The 16297-nt window shown below is 39.3% G+C and overlaps 1 protein-coding gene across 1 annotated transcript in view; it reads left to right on the top strand.

Moving 5' to 3' along the window:
• The window catches only part of LOC122553261, a 24792-nt gene that overhangs the window by 2323 nt on the left and 6172 nt on the right, over nucleotides 1-16297 (top strand). Inside the window, exons 2-3 of the mRNA XM_043696846.1 lie at nucleotides 10251-10531; nucleotides 12020-12095. Coding sequence (XP_043552781.1) covers nucleotides 10251-10531; nucleotides 12020-12095 — 357 coding nt within the window. The remainder of the gene's footprint in view (nucleotides 1-10250; nucleotides 10532-12019; nucleotides 12096-16297) is intronic.

Below are 16297 nucleotides of genomic sequence, written 5' to 3'. Positions count from 1 at the left end.
GCTATCTCATGTACCCTTTTTTGCCCTCCTGATTTCCCTCTTAAGTATACTCCTACTTCCTTTATACTCTTCTAAGGATTCACTCGATCTATCATGTCTATACCTGACATATGCTTCCTTCTTTTTCTTTACCAAACCCTCAATTTCTTTAGCCATCCAGCATTCCCTATACCTACCAGCCTTCCCTTTCACGCTGACAGGAATATACTTTCTCTGGATTGTTGTTCGAAAATTAAATGGACTCAAAAACATTTGCCTGTATCTGTGTTTTTGGTTTTGCCACTGTTTACCTATTATTTACTTACCTATGCTATTTAATTATGTGATCTGCCTGTATTGCTTGCAGGACAAAGCTTTTCAATGTGCCTCGGTACACATGACAATAAATTCAATTCAATTCAATTCCCAGGAATATCCTCCCTAAGTACAGCAGTAATGCTATCCCTTATCAAAAATGCCACTCCCTCTCCTCTCTTGCCCGTCCTTCTATCCTTCCTTATTTATATCCTGGAACGTTAAGGTGCGAGTCCTGTCCCTCCCTGAGCCACATTTGTGTAATTGCTATGATATCCCAATTCCATGTTCCTAACCATACCCTGAGTTCATCTGCCTTCCCTGTTAGTCCTCTTCCATTGAAGAAAAAGCAGTTTAATTTATCAGTTCTACCTTGTTCTCTATTTTTTTCCTGTCTGTCCTGACCGTTTGACTTGCTCCTTTTCCTAACTGTACCAGTCTCAGATTGATCTCTTTCCTCACAATTTCCCTGGGTCACCCCCTCCGACCTTACTAGTTTAAATTCTCCTGAGCATCTCTAGCAAATCTCCCTGCCAGTATATTAGTCCCCTTCCAATTCAGGTGCAATCTATCCTTCTTGTACAGGTCACTTCTCCCCCAGAAGAGATTCCAATGATCTCTTCTCCCTTGCACCAGCTCCTCAGCCACGCATTTATCTGCCCTATCTTCCTATTCCTACCCTCACTAGCTCATAGCACCGGAAGTAATCTAGATATTGCTACCCTCGAGGACCTCCTTTTTAAATTCCTGCCTAACTTTCTGTCTTCTCCCTTCAGAGTGTCATCCTTTTCCCTTCCTATGTTGTTAGTTCCAATGTGTACAATGACCTCCCGCTGGTTCCTCTCCCCTTTGAGAATACTCTGCACTCTTTCTGAGATATCCTTGATCCTGGCATCAGGGAGGCAACACACCAATCTGACTTTTCGCTGCTGCCCGCAGGAACATCCGTCTGTGCCTCTGACTAGAGAGTCCCCTATCACAATCGATCACTTGGAATCCAACGTACCCCTCATTACATTAGAGTCAGTCTCAATACCAGACACTTGACTGTTTGTGCTACATTCCCCTATGTTTTCCAAGACAGCTTACTTGTTTGAAATGGGGATAGCCACAGGAGACTCCTGCACTATCTGCCTACTCCTCCTACCTTTCCTAGAGTTAATCCATCTACCTGAATGTAACTGCGGCTCTTGTCCCTTCCTATAACTACCATCCATCCCACCCCAGCTCTTGTAAATTCCTTATTGCCCCTCACTGCTGCTCCAAGCGATCCATGTAATCAGAAGCATTTATATACAAAGGGATCTTGGGGTGCAAGTCCACAGCTCACTGAAAGTGGCTGCACAAATGGATAAGGTGGTAAAGAAGGCATATGGCATGCTTGCCTTCATTGGTCAGAACATTGAGAATAAAAATTGGCAAATCATTTTGCATAAGACTTTGGTCAAGCCATGTTTGGAGGATTGTGTGCAGTTCTGCTCCCCACTCTACAGGAAGGGTGTGAAGGCTTCCAAGATGGCTCAAAAGAGGTTTGCAGGATGTTGACTGGATTGGAGTGTATTATATATAGGGAGAGGTTGGACAAGCTTGGAATGTTTTTGCTAGACGTTGGAGGCAGCGGGGTGACCTGATCACAATATAAAAAATTATGAGAAGCATAGATACAGTGGTTGTTCAGAGTTTCTTTCCCAGTGTGGAAATATCAAGTACTAGTGAGCATAGGTTTAAGGTGAGAGGGACTAGGTTTAACGGAGGTGGTGTGTGAGGAAAGTTATTTTAATACAATGGGTGAGCGTTGCCTGGAATGCACTATCTGGGAGGTGGTATCAGGGAAGCAGGTACATTAGCAAAGTTTAAGAGGCATTTAAACAGGAACATGAACAGGCAGAGAACAGAGGGATATGGACTTGTGCAGGGAGATGGAATTAGTTTTGAATGGCATCATAGCCAGCAGAGACATGGTAATCCAAAGGGCCTGTTCCTGTACTATACCGTTCTACTTTCCAGTAGCTGAAGTGAATATTCGTCCCTTGGAGAATGAGACTGGGAAGTTAGTACCTAGGATACCTTACTTTACCTTTCATGGTAGAGGACACTAGTACCATCCAATAGTTGCAGGTAATGCAGAAATTATAGAAAAGGAGTAACCTAGAACAATCATCACCACTTCAATAAGCTGAAGAAAGGCTGATGGAGTTCAATCTGGATAAATGCAAGTATTGCATTTTGGTACAACAAACAAGGATAGGGCTTATACAATTGATGGCAGTGCCTTGGGTAGTGTTGTAGAACACAGAGACCAAAGGGTGCAAGTATATAATTCTTTGAAATTTGCATCATATACAGACAAGGTGATTAAAAAGGCATTTAGCATACTTGCCTTCATTGTTCAGTCCTTTGAGTATGGGAGGTCGGAAGTCACATTGAGATTGTGCAGGACATTAATGAAGCCTCTTCTGGAGTACAGTGTTCAGTTCTGCTTGCTCAATTATATATTATTAGGCTGGAGGGTTCAGAAGAGATTTATCAGGATCTTGCTGGGTATGGAAGGTTTGCGTTATTAAGAAAGGCTGTGACATTTTTCACTGATTCGTAGGAAGCTGAGAGGTGATCAGATAGAAATTTATAAAATAATGAATGATATAGATAGAGTTAATAATGCTTGTCTTTTCCCTAGGATTGAGGATTTTAAGACTAGGGGACACATTTTTAAGGTGAGAGGAGAGAGTTTTGAAAAAGATACGAAGGGCAAATATTTTTACACAGAAGGTGGTTCACATGTGGAATGAACTTCCTGAGAAAGTGGTGGATCTGGGAACAATTATGTTTAATAGACATTTGGATAAGTACATGAATAGGAAAATTTGAAGAGATATGGGCCAGGAGTAAGCAGTGGGACTGGTTCAGTTTGGGATTATGTTCGGCATGGAATGCTGGACCAAAGGGTCTGTTCCTGTGCTGTATGACTGTATGACTAGGGAAAAGGTACTGAACAAACCGTTGGGATTGAAGACAGACAAGTCCGGAGCATCTTAGAGGAAGTGGCAGTAGAGATAGTGGATTCATTGGCCACAATATTCCAAAGATCCCTGGACGCAGGAAAGGTTCCAGTGAATTGGAAAAATGCTAATATAACACCCTTATTAAAAAAGGAAGGAGGCAGAAAGTAAGGTAATACATATTAGTCAGTCTGACATGCATATTATTAAATTGTTAGAGTCCTTTACTCAGGAAGTAATAACAGGACACTTGGAATATCAGAGTCAATGCAGCTTTATGAAGGATAAATCCTGTTTGTCTGATTTGTGAGGGTTCTTTAAGGGTGTAACAAGCAATTGGATAATTGAAATCCTGTAGATATAGTATATCTTAGCTTCCAGAAGGTAATTTATAATGTGCGGCACAAAAAGTTAAAATACAAGATAAGATCCCATGGGGTTAGGGGTAATTTATTAGCTTACATAGCAGATTGGCTAATCAACAGAAAGCAAGAGTTGGCATAATTGCATTTTTTTCTGGTTGGCAAGATGACACCAACTATTTATAATCTATATTAATGACTGGGGTTAGAAAGTATTGAATCTAGATTTGCTGATTACACTAAAATACATGGGAGAGTAAGTTGCAATGACAAAATAAGAAATTTATAAACAGATATGGATAGGTTAGATAAATGGGCCAAAAGTTGGAGATGACATTTAGCAATGAATATGTGTGAGGTTATCCATTTTGGTCAGAGGAACTGTAAGGCAACTTAACTATTTAAATGTAGACAAACTTCAGATTGCTTTGATGCAGAGGGATCTGGGTTTCCTTGTGCATGAATTGCAGAAAACCAATATGCAGATACATTTAGGAAGGCAAATAGAATTTCAGCAATTATTGTGAAAGGAATAAAGTATAAAAGTAAGTAAGTGTTGCTGCAACTGTACACGATATTAGTGAGACCGCCCCTGGAGTATTGCAAACAATTTTGGTCTCCTTACTTGAGGTATGAAATTGTACTGGAAGCAGTTCACTAGATTGATCCCAGGGATGAGGGGTTTGTCTTAAGAAGACAGATTGAGCGGTTTAGGCCTATAATCTTTGGAGTTAAGAACAATGAGAGGAGATCTAGTTGAGATATATAAGACACTAAAAGGGATTAACAAAGTAGACATAGAAAGGATATTTCCTCATATGGGCTGATCTAGAAATAGAGGTCATAGTTTTAAGATAAGAGGTAGCAGATTTAAAAGAGAGATGAGGAGAAATTACTTCTCTTAAAGGTTTGTGAATCTGTGGAATTTAGTTCCCTAGAGTGCAGCAGATATTTGGACTTTGAGCAAACTTTAAGGAGAAGATAGACATTTATGATTAGTATTAGGTTGAAGGCTCTTGGAGAGTGGGCAGGAAAGTGGATTTGAGGCCAAAATGAGATCAAAGTCATTCTTTTCAAATGGTGGTATAGGCTCAAGGGTCTGAATTGCCAACTACTGCTCTTTGGTCTTCTGTTCTTATGCTTTTACCTCATTGTTATTAACATAAAGCACTAAGATCTATTAGTATCAGAATTTTGGAAGTATCTGCAGATTAATAAAGTATTCAAACATTCACTAGTTTTGCTTTACTGTCCTCACTGAGTTTCAATCCCATCAGGGAAGCAGAGGGCATGCATTTAAAGTTAAGAAGCCTTAAGCAAGCCAGTAATAGAATTTTTTTAAAAACTGAATTTCAGAAGACAACAAATTTGATTTTAAGCAATTCAATAATTTGGGGGAGAGCGGTGGTGGATAGTGTCCTTTGTTGTCAAGATTGTGTTTTGATGACTGATGTTGAGCTTACTGGCTGATAATTACTTGTGTTTTCGTCTCCTCTTTTTGAATAAGTGTGTTACATTGTCAATTTCCCATCTTTTGGGACTTTTCCTGAATCTATGGATTTTTGGAATATTATTTAGTATTTACTATGATATTATTAGTGTCTTTTACTTGAAAGTCTAATGCAAATAAATTACTCAACTCCTCTGCCATTATTATTTACCCACCCTCATTGTCAGTGTGGCCTATGTTCACATTCTTATATTGTCTCTTCCTCTTTATATAATTATGAAAGCTCTTACTGTCTGTTTTTATGTTACTTACTCATTTACACATGAAGTTTATTTTCTCCCTTTCTTTGGTCATCTTTGTTTGTTTTTAAAGCTTTCCCAATCCTTTGACTTACCACTTATCTTTGCCAATTGTATGTTTTTTTCTTTGAAGTTGATGCCATCCTTACTTTATTCAGTTAAGATGTTTATTTTATCCCCTTTCTAGAATTTTTCTTCTTCATAGGGACATGCCTTTATTAAAGGTCATGAACTATTTTCTTGAACATCAGCCATTGTCTTCATCTGAACCGTGCTGGGACCAGAGTCCTAGCGAATCGCATAACTAGGGCTATAGACAGGGCGTTAAAATAAATAGGTGGGGGGAGGATTAAGTTTTAGGGAAAATTAAAAAACCCAAATTAAAGGAGGAGGAAGCTGAAGGGTGACCTTATGGAGGTTTATAAAATCACAAGGGCCATGGATACATTAAATAGATAAGATTGGGGGAGTGCCTCCCTGGGTTGGGGGAGTGCAGAAGTACAGGATGTCCCTAAGGGGCAACGTTTTCATGCAAAGGGTGGTGTGTGTATGGAATGAGCTGCCAGAGGAAGTGGTAGAGGCTGGTACAGTTATAACATTTAAAAGGCACCTGGATGGGTGTGTGAATAGGAAGAGTTTTAGAGAGATATGGGAAAGTGTTGGCAAATGGGATTAGATAAATTTAGGATATCTGGTAGGCATGGACGAGTTGGACCAAAGGGTCTGTTTCCATGCTGTACATCTCTATGAGTCTATAGCTCAAGAGAAGTTATTAAAGTTTTCAGCACAGACAGAAGTAGGACAGAATATTTGTAAAGGGTTAACAATCAAAATTCAAGCACACTGGGCAAACAAATGACAATGAGAAGAGCGACAGTTAATACAAGACTGACGGTTATATTGGAATGCATGCAGGATAAGTAATAAGGTAAATGAGCTTGTGGCACAGATCAAATTAGCAGGTATGACGAGGCGGGAATCATGGAGACGTGGCTGCAAGGGAATCTACATCCTATTGAGAAGATAAGGAAGTGGGTAGAGGGGTAGATTTGCCTTATTAGTAAGAAATGAAATTAAATTAATAGTAAGAAATGAAGTAGAATCAGATACTAGTCAGGAGCTAGGGTGCAAAATACACCAGGAGTTAGAAAAGATGTGTAGGAAAGGCAAAGTCACAGTGATCTTGGGGGATTTCAATATGCAGGTGGACAGGGAAAATCAGTTTGGTAGTGGATTGCAAGAAAAGGAAGTTGTGGAATGCTTTTTGGAGCAGCTTATTGTAGAGTCCACTAGGGAATAGGCGATACTGGATTTAGTGTTATGCAATGAGGCAGACTTGATACAGGAGCTTAAGGAGATAAGGGAGCTTCAGGAGGCGGTGATCATAATATGATTGAATTTACTCTGCAATTTGAGAGAGAAAAGATAGAACTAAAGGTATTGGTTTTACAGCTGAATACAAGCAACTACAGAGACATGAGGGAGGAGCTGCGTAGAATTGACTGGGAGAGGAGCCTTACAGGAAAAACAATGGAACAGTAAAGGTAGGAGTTTCTGGGAGTAATACAGGAGACACAGCAAAGGTTCATCCTGAGGAAAAAGAAGCCTGGTATAGGGAGGATGAGGCAGCCATGGCTGACTAGGGAAGTCAGGGATAGCATAAAAGCAAAAGAGAAAGCAGATAGTGCGGTGAAGTGTAGTGGGAAACCAAAGGATTGGGAAGCTTACAAAGACCAATAGAGGGGAATGAAAGAAGAAATAAGGAGGGAGAAGATTAAATGTGAGGGTAGGCTAGCCAGTAATATAAAGGAAGACTGAAAGAGTTTCTTTAGATATATAAATGGCAAAAGTGGACATTGGACCTCTGCAAAATGATGCTGGAGAGATAGTAATAGGGAACAAGGAAATGGCTGAGGAACTAAAAAATTGCTTTGCATTAGTCTTCACCTTGAAAGACATGAGTAATATCCCAAAATATTGTGAAGTGTTTCAAGTTGAGTATGGTGGCCATCACCAAGGAGAAGGTGCTAGAAAAACTGAATGGCCTGAAGGTAGATAAATCGCCTGGATCAGATGAACTATGCCCCAGTGTTCTAAGGGAGATAGTTGAAGAGATATTGGAGGTGTTAGTGGTGATCCTTCAGGAATCGCTAGAATCAGGGAGGGTCCCAGAGGACTGGAAAATTACTAATGTGACACCACTATTTAAAAAGGGAGTAAGGCAAAAATGGAAAATTACAGACTGATTAGCCTAACTTTGGTAGGATTTGACAAATCTGCTAGAATTCTTTGAGAAAATAATGGCATGTAAAACCAAGGAGAGCCAATGGATGTTATCTGTCTGGACTTCAAGAAGGCCTTTGACAAGGTGTTGCACAGGAGGCTGCTCTGTAAGATAAGGACCCATGGTATTATAGCAAGGTGTTAGCATGGATAGAAGCTTGGCTATCTGGTAGGAAGGAGCAAGTGGGGATAAAAGGGTCCTTCTCAGGATGGCAGCCAGTGACAAGTGGTGCTCCGCAAGGCTCAGTGTTGGGACCAACCTTTTCACTTTATACATTAACAATCTAGATGAAGGAACTGAGGGCACTCTGGCTAAGTTTGCAAACGATGAAAAGATATGTAGAGGAACAAGTGGCATTGAGGAGGTGCAGAGGCTACAGAAGGATTTGGACAGGTTAGGGGAATGGGCAAAGAGTGGCAGATGGAGTACAATGTAGGAAAGTGTGATGTCATGCATTTTGGTAGGAAGAATAGAGGCATGGACTATTTTCTAAATGGGGAGAAAATTCAGAAGTCTGAAGTGCAAAGAGACTTGGGTGTTCTAGTTCAGGATTCCCTCAAGGCAAACTTGCAGGTTGAGTCAGCAGTTAGGAAGGCAAATGCAACGATGGCTTTTATTTTAAAAGGACTTGAATATAAAAGTAGCGTGTACTTCTGAGGCTCTATAAGGCTCTGGTCAGACTGCTTTTGGAGTATTGTGTGCAGTTTTGGGCCCCATATCTCAGGAAGGATATATTGGCCCTGGAGCATGTTCAGAACAGGTTCACGAGAATGATCCCAGGAATGAAAAGCTTAGCACGAGGAAAGTTTGAGGACTCTAGGTTTATACTTGACGGAGTTTAGAAGGATAAAGGGGATGTATAATCGATACTTATAGAATATTGAATGGCCTGGACAAAATGGATGTTGGGAAGATATTTCCATTGGTCAGAGACACTAGGACCTGAGGGTACAGCCTTAGAGTAAAAAGAAGACCTTTTAGTACAGAGATAAGGAGAAACATCTTTAGCCAGGGTGTGGTGAATCTATAGAATTCATTGCCCTGTGGCAATGATGGCTGTTTGGCCAAGTCATTGAATATACTTAAGACAGAGATAGATAGGTTGTTGATTGTCAAGGGGATCGAGGGTTATGCGGAGAAAGCGGGAGAATGGGGTTGAGAAACTTATTAGCCCTGATTGAATGGCAGACCAGACTTGATGGGCTGAATGGCCTAATTTCTGCTCTGATATCTTATGGTCTTATGGTCTTCTTAATCTGTCATCTTTTCTATTAAACTGCTTTACCAGTCCACTCCAGCCAACACTGCCTTCATTTCTTTATAGTTACCATTACTTAATTTTAGCATAGCTGCACTTGACCCCAAGTTCCTCCTTCTAAAACAGAAATCTAAATTCTACCATATTTTGCCAAATCTAAGGATTCTTGGAATATTATTACCAGTTCATCTGCTATCTCTATAGCTACGTCATTTAATATTTTAGGGCGCAGCCCATCAGCTTCAGGTGAGTTAACAGCCCTTAGCCTCATTAGTTCCGCCTGTTACTTTTTTCTTTAGTGATAATTATTGTACATATTGCTTCCCCTCCATTTCTCTCTCCCCCTGCTCCCCCCAACTCCAACACCCTTTCGCCTGTTTACTATTATTTTGTATTTCGGTTGCTGGTTCCTAGGGAGATCTTTTGCTCTCATATAATCTATGAAAAACTTACCTCATTACACTTACCAGATACAAAATAGCCTGATCCCTGCTAGATTCAAAACACATTGTTCTCTGCAACAACCTAAATACGTTTTATGAATACTTCCTCATAGTTACCTCTGCCAATTTAATTTCCAAGTCTACATTAAGATTAAAATCACCCATGATTAATGTACTGCCTTTTTACTTGCCCTCATTATCTTCTGATTTGTTCTCTATTCCATGGTATAACTAGTGTAAATGAACCTACAAACTACTTCCACTAGTATCTCTTCCTCTTATTTTTTACTTCCATTGTTTTGGATTCTGCATCTTCTGATCCAAGAGTTCGAACTATCATACCTATTCCATCACCACTACCCTTTTCTTCCTTTTGAAAAGTCGCAAATATTTCCCAGCTTTGATCTCCATGTAACCCTGTGTCCATAATGGCCGCCATGATGTGGAGGAGCCGATGTTGGACTGGGGTGGACAAAGTTAAAAATCACACAACATCAGGTTATAGTCCAACAGGTTTATTTGGAAGCACTAGCTTTCGTTGTGCCGCTCCTTCATCAGGTAGTTAAGGAGCAGGACCATAAGACACAGAATTTAAATAAAAGATTATAGTGTCATGCAACTGAAATGATATATTGAATAAACCTAGATTGTTGTTAAGTCTTTCATCTTTTCAAATGGGTTGCAGGTTTTGGTTCATTAATATGTAAAACCCAGAACTTCTTTTAAGTCACATTCTGCGATAATTTAAGATTTTATTTAAAAAAGTGACATCTCAGCTCAGACAATGCATTAAAGGTATGAGGTTTGATCCAGTCCCAAAGAGTTCCTTACATGCTCTCATCCCATGTACTTCTTGCATAGGTGACTTCTACTGCTTTCCGAAGATACACAAAGTCAACACACCTGGACGTCCCATCATATCAGGCAATGGGGCCCTGTGTGTGATCCTCTCTGGTTATGTCCAAGGCATCTTGAAACCCATTTTACAGGGGACCCCCAGCTTCTGTTGCAACACAACAAATTTCTTACAAAAACGCAGCACCCACAGTCTAGTCGAAGTGGGAACATTCCTCGTCACAATGGACATTTCAGCACTCTACACCAGCAGCTCCCACGATGACGGCATCGCTGCAACAGCCTCAGTATTCACAACCAACAACTGCCAATCTCCGAGCACCATCCTACAACTCATCCGCTTCATGCTCGACCACAACATTTTCACCTTTGACAACGAGTTCTTCAAGGTGGTAAAAACAAGGACTGCAGATACTGGAAACCAGAGTCTAGATTAGAGTGGTGCTGAAAAAGCACAGCAGGTCAGGCAGCATCCGAGGGATTTTCCTGCTCCTTGGATGCTGCCTGACCTGCTGTGCTTTTCCAGTACCACTCTAATCTAGAACGAGTTCTTCATCCAGATACACGGAACATCCATGGGGACCAAATTTGCATTCCAATATGCCAACATTTTCATGCACAAGTTCTAACAAGACTTCCTTGCTGCACAGGACCTCCAACCAACTCTATACACCAGATATCTTGACGACAGCTCCAGACAATAGGTTCTCCCCAAATTATACTTTCCACTACCATTACTGCATTCCTATTATCTCCATCCCCATCCCAGCTTAATTATTTTCAGTACCAAGATGTCATGGTCAGTTCATTCCTCCTCCCTGCAGTCCTTGTTCTCGTCCACAAAGTTTACAAGAACCTTAAATGTTAGATAGTTACCAAGGCCAAAGCTCCTGAAATGTGTCCGCCTGTTCTCCATATCTGCCTCATCTAAGGTCACATCCTCTTGCCCCTGATTGCAGACCAAATTTGAATAGCCAAATTTGAAGTGTATGATCACCTTCTAGAGTGAAGTGTCCCTGAGTTTCCATTAAGTCCTCCCTCCATTATATTTGCAATGCCTGCAGCTCAGACTCCAGCTCCTCAACTTGAATCCAGAGTTCCTTAATCTGCAAACACTTCTTTTGAACGTTTTTTGCCCTAGATCACCCTTGTGTCCAGCAACTCCTACATGCTACAGCAGAAATGTATTACCTATCCTGCCATCATTTTTCTACTTTATTTAATTTATTAATTAATTCCTGTAGTAGCCTTGCTCATTACACTTTAAGAATTCTCCACTCTTTACAATTTACTGTAATTTGAAGTTGTTTTTAAGGAAAAGGTAGAAAAAAATAGACTAGAGACCTAAGCACAAAATAAAGACCTTACTTTTACTTTAAGGCTAGAAATATTCAAATTCTACCATCTAGTTTTCACTGGACTTTCATTATGTTGTGGCTTATGATATCATCCCACCAATCATCTAACAACAAGTAAACCTGCAATCTGTGGCTTTAATGCTCTTCTCTTGCTCAAAATTTATGACTTTGACCATTAAAAATAGAATAAAACTTAAATATCTATCAGATACTCGAACATTAACCAGCGTTTTCTCCTATAACACAGCAAGAATCAATTTCTGGCTGTCCAAAAGAAATGTACTGAAACTGACCTGTATACTCTACAGAATGTGTTCCAAACAGCTAGGATACCAAAATGGCATTTAAATGGAAACAGCTGATAATTTTGAGGCCGGCACTTCTGATTTTCAGGAATTTTCACTGTTTTTGTCACAGCAGAAATTATGGGCCATGGTGTCTGAAAAGGATAAACTCAAAGCAGCTGCTAAAGAACTAAGTGAGGCTATCCACAGTAAGTGAGTACATTTTTTATTAGGTTTTTATGATGACAGATGATGAGTGTTCAAAATGAAGATAGTATGTTACAGAACTGGTTTATGTCCCTAAGGGTCAAGTGCTCTATTTGTTAAAGAAAACAGTCATGTTTAACTGAAGAAGAAATAGATAATAGATTAAAAAAATTTCAAAGTATGTGAGAATGCAAGGAATCGCAGATTTTAACAATTTGGAAAGAATAATAGCTGCAAAGGATGACAAAACAGATAATGAAAACTGTGACAAAAAGAGAAATTGATAGAGAAATTCTTAAAGAGTCACTGGCTTTGAAATGTTAACTCTGTTTTCTATACGAACTGTAAAGCAAAATGTGAATATGTATCAAATTAACATAAAAGTTTTACGATCATATTTGGAAAAACAATGTAGTCAGGTGCAAGTGCAAGGGACAAGTTATCAGATGGTTTCTTCATTTCACGGTTTTGAAGGAAGTAAATAAGAACATTGTAGAGGTTTTAACTAGAAACTTCCATAGTTCCCTCAATTTAGAATCCTTACATTGTGATTGAAAAGTTGAACATGTACTCAGCTATTTTCAAAATGTGAGAAAAGAAATTCAACCAGTTTGAGGTCAGATAGCCTAAAATCTGTTGTCGATAGTTACTAAGGTCTACAATTCAGGAGACAGTGACCTACGTCTTGAAAACTTTCAGCTGCTTAGAGTGAACCAGCTTGTGTTCGTAAAGGGTAAATCATGCCTAAAGCTGAATACATCTTTTGAAAGTAGTGATCAGAAGAATGTCTATGGTCATTATTTATGTTGACTTCCAGAAGACATTATAAATAACTTTATTAGAGATTGTTAACTGAAGTTGAAGTTCATGGGATTGAAGGCAACTTATTGATATAGAGTCATAAAGATACACAGCACAGAAACAGACCCTTCGGTCCAACTCGTCCACGCTGACCAGATATCCCAACCCAATCTAGTCCCATTTGGCAGCACTTGGCCCACATCCCTCTAAGCCCTTCCTATTCATATACCCATCCAGATGGCTTTTAAATGTTACAATTGTACCAACCTCCACCACTCATGTACAGAGCCTTTCGTCTTCATCCTTCACTCTCTTTATAAATTCTAGTGTTATTTATTAGTTGACTCTTGGATCCATACTGGGGTGTAGATCAGAGTGGTGCTGGAAAAGCACAGCAGGTCAGGCAGCATCCGAGGAGCAGGAAACTCAACGTTTCAGGCAAACGCCCTTCATCAGTTTCCTGATGAAGGGCTTTTGCCCGAAACGTCGATTTTCCTGCTCCTTGGATGCTGCCTGACCTGCTGTGCTTTTCCAGCACCACTCTGACCTAAACTCTGGTTTCCAGCATCTGCAGTTCTCACTTTTGCCTCTTGGATCCATACTCTCTATCCCTTTTTATCAGGGTCAGTTTTGTGGTTTCTCATGTTAATGTATCTCTTTTTTGGATATTTTGGATATACCTCTTGACTCTATTGATTTATCACCCCTTGTCTCCCTCAGTTTAAAATGCTCTCCGTGTCCCTAGTTATGGGACTTGCAAGACCACTGGCTCCAGCACACTTCAGGTGGAGACCAACCCATCAATACAGATCCCACTTACCCCAATTCTGGCACCAATGTGTATGTTGAAGTAATTGACTGAACAGCAAAAAAAAAGAGAATAGTGTTTATGGATTGGTACTCAAATTGGCAGGGTGCCATTAGTTGTGTCCCACAACAATCTGTGTTGGAGCCACAACTATTTTTCTTATCTATTAATGACTTAGATGGTGTGATAGAAAGCCACAAATCAAAATTTGCTCATGACAATGAGATGGGCAACAACATAAGCAGTGCAGTTGGATGCATAATATTACAGAGATATTGATAGATTAAGTGAATGGGCAAAGCTGTAGCAAATGGATTTCAATTTAAACGAATGTGAAGTCATCAACATTGGAAATAAAAATGACTATGCTTTCTAAATATTGGAAAGTTAAAACAATGTACTCTAAAACAATAAAACCATAGAAGCTCAAGAGTCTAAGTACAATGATCAATAAAATGTCCTGTGTAGAAAATGATCAAAAGACTAATGAAATATTAATATTTATGCGTAGAGATCTAGAATACATAGAGGTAGAAGGCCTGCTGCAATTATACAGAGTCAGGGTTATGCCAATTCTCGAATATTCTATTAAGTTCTGGATACCACACCTGAGGAAAGGTATAATTGATTTGGATTGCAGTATGTATTTATCAGAATGATGCATGGACTCCAAGTGTCAAATTACAAGAAGAGCCTATATAAACTATGATTGTATTCACTGAAATGTAGATAGTTTAAATTTTAACTACAAATCATTGTTAGTTGAAGAGTCTAGGACAGGGGGAGTAGTCCAAAAGGTGTAGTGTAATTTGGAAACATTTTGGCACACAAATGCCTGTTGAAATGTGAATCTTTTGCAGACAACAACTGATTTGGGGTCAATTGGTAGGTCTTTATTAACAAAAGGCATTAAAAAATATTGGGTATGTTCTAAAGCAGTAGGCTGCAGATCAACCATAATTTCATTGTACAGTTGTCCAGGCTAATGGGGCTAAATGGTTTATTTCCATTCCTATGCCTTTATTCCTATGTACAATTTTCTGTCAGCTGACCTTCGACCAGAGATAGTCAGTAACTGCAAGTTTTTAAAGTAAAGGTGTGCAGTGCCACACTCATGCTCTGCCATCCCAGTAGCCAGACTGAATAATCATTCATTTGTAAATCCCCATGGGCTGAAATAAACTTTTTAAAATTGATGTCGATATCATAAAAACTTAGCAAATATGTATTTTTCTTGTCTGATATGTTTTTGGTATATTAACTAAAAGTAATTTTTTTTCTATATTGTACTTTTGTGCTAATTTTGTTTCAAAAATTGCAAATAAAACAAAATAGGTTATTCAAATAATGAATCTATATCTATAAGTACAGTAGGGAACAAAGAGTAATATAATAATGTGTAACTAGGAATGGCAGGAAATAATTGTGCAGCTGTAATTTAATCATGGAGATAAGATACCATCACATATTTGAATAGGAACATCGAGTGAACTCCAGAATTGAATTACAAGTAGCTTTTTCCCAATGCTGTGTTTGTTATATTTGTTGGTAGAGTTTTGTTTTTGCAACAAAGTCCTTACTGTGCAAACATTAGTTTATTCCCAGTTACTGGCTGCATTTTATTAAAAAGCCAAATATGTTTTTAATTTGATTTCTGTTTGTTATTGAGCTTGTGGCAATATAATTCTGAGCTTGTGGCAAGGAAATTAATTCTGGTTGTGATATCTTAAAGCTATACGCCACACGTGAATTCATTCCATATTACATAGATCAATTTAATAATTTTTATGTAAGTCTGTTTGTCCTTTGAGGCAAAGATGACCAGGCTGTCCATTTGAGGTGCTCAGTAGGATTTACGTGAGTAACTGCTTGACCAATTTATATCGGAAGATCTTGCAGGGTTTTGGATGAGTGCCAACTTGGGATTTCCTCTTCTTGCATTTATTTTCAGCCTCATATGCATATGCTTTTGAAGAAGACATGCAATTTTTTTATTTGGTTGTAACAAATGTAGTGATCCTGGATGAGCTTCATCTAGGACTCCAAAGTCGATATCAAAACTCTTAACTGAAGCTTTCAGAGTGCCCTAGTAGTGTTTCCTTTGACCATCTTGAGAGCACATTCCCAGTTTCAAGCTTGCCATAATTGATTTGCTTTGGTGAGCTCTTCAGCATTAGGTATTTTATCCTGCCATTTGATTTTCAGAAGCTTCTGCAACTGTTCAAATGAAAGTGATTGAGCTTCTTGGCATCATGCTGGCACACAATCTAAGTCTAGCATGTGTAGAGCAGAGTGGCACAGCAATTGCTCAGAAGACATTCAGTAGACCTCTTCTGAACCATATCCACGTGTATCCATCCTTTTGTAGACAAGGAAACCAAAACTGACAGTATTTAAAACGTATTCTCACTAACCCTGCAAAACTAAAGCATAGCATTCTTGCTTTCATGTTCAGTTCCTTTCATAATAAAAGTATAGCATCCAATTAGCCTTCTTGGTTATGTGTTGTACCTTTGAGGAGAAAGTGAGGTCTGCAGATGCTGGAGATCAGAGCTGGAAATGTGTTGCTGGAAAAGCGCAGCAGGTCAGGCAGCA

Source organism: Chiloscyllium plagiosum, chromosome 9 (genome assembly GCF_004010195.1).
Source record: "Chiloscyllium plagiosum isolate BGI_BamShark_2017 chromosome 9, ASM401019v2, whole genome shotgun sequence".
NCBI classification, from domain to species: domain Eukaryota; kingdom Metazoa; phylum Chordata; class Chondrichthyes; order Orectolobiformes; family Hemiscylliidae; genus Chiloscyllium; species Chiloscyllium plagiosum.
This window is presented reverse-complemented; position numbering and strand designations above follow the sequence as displayed.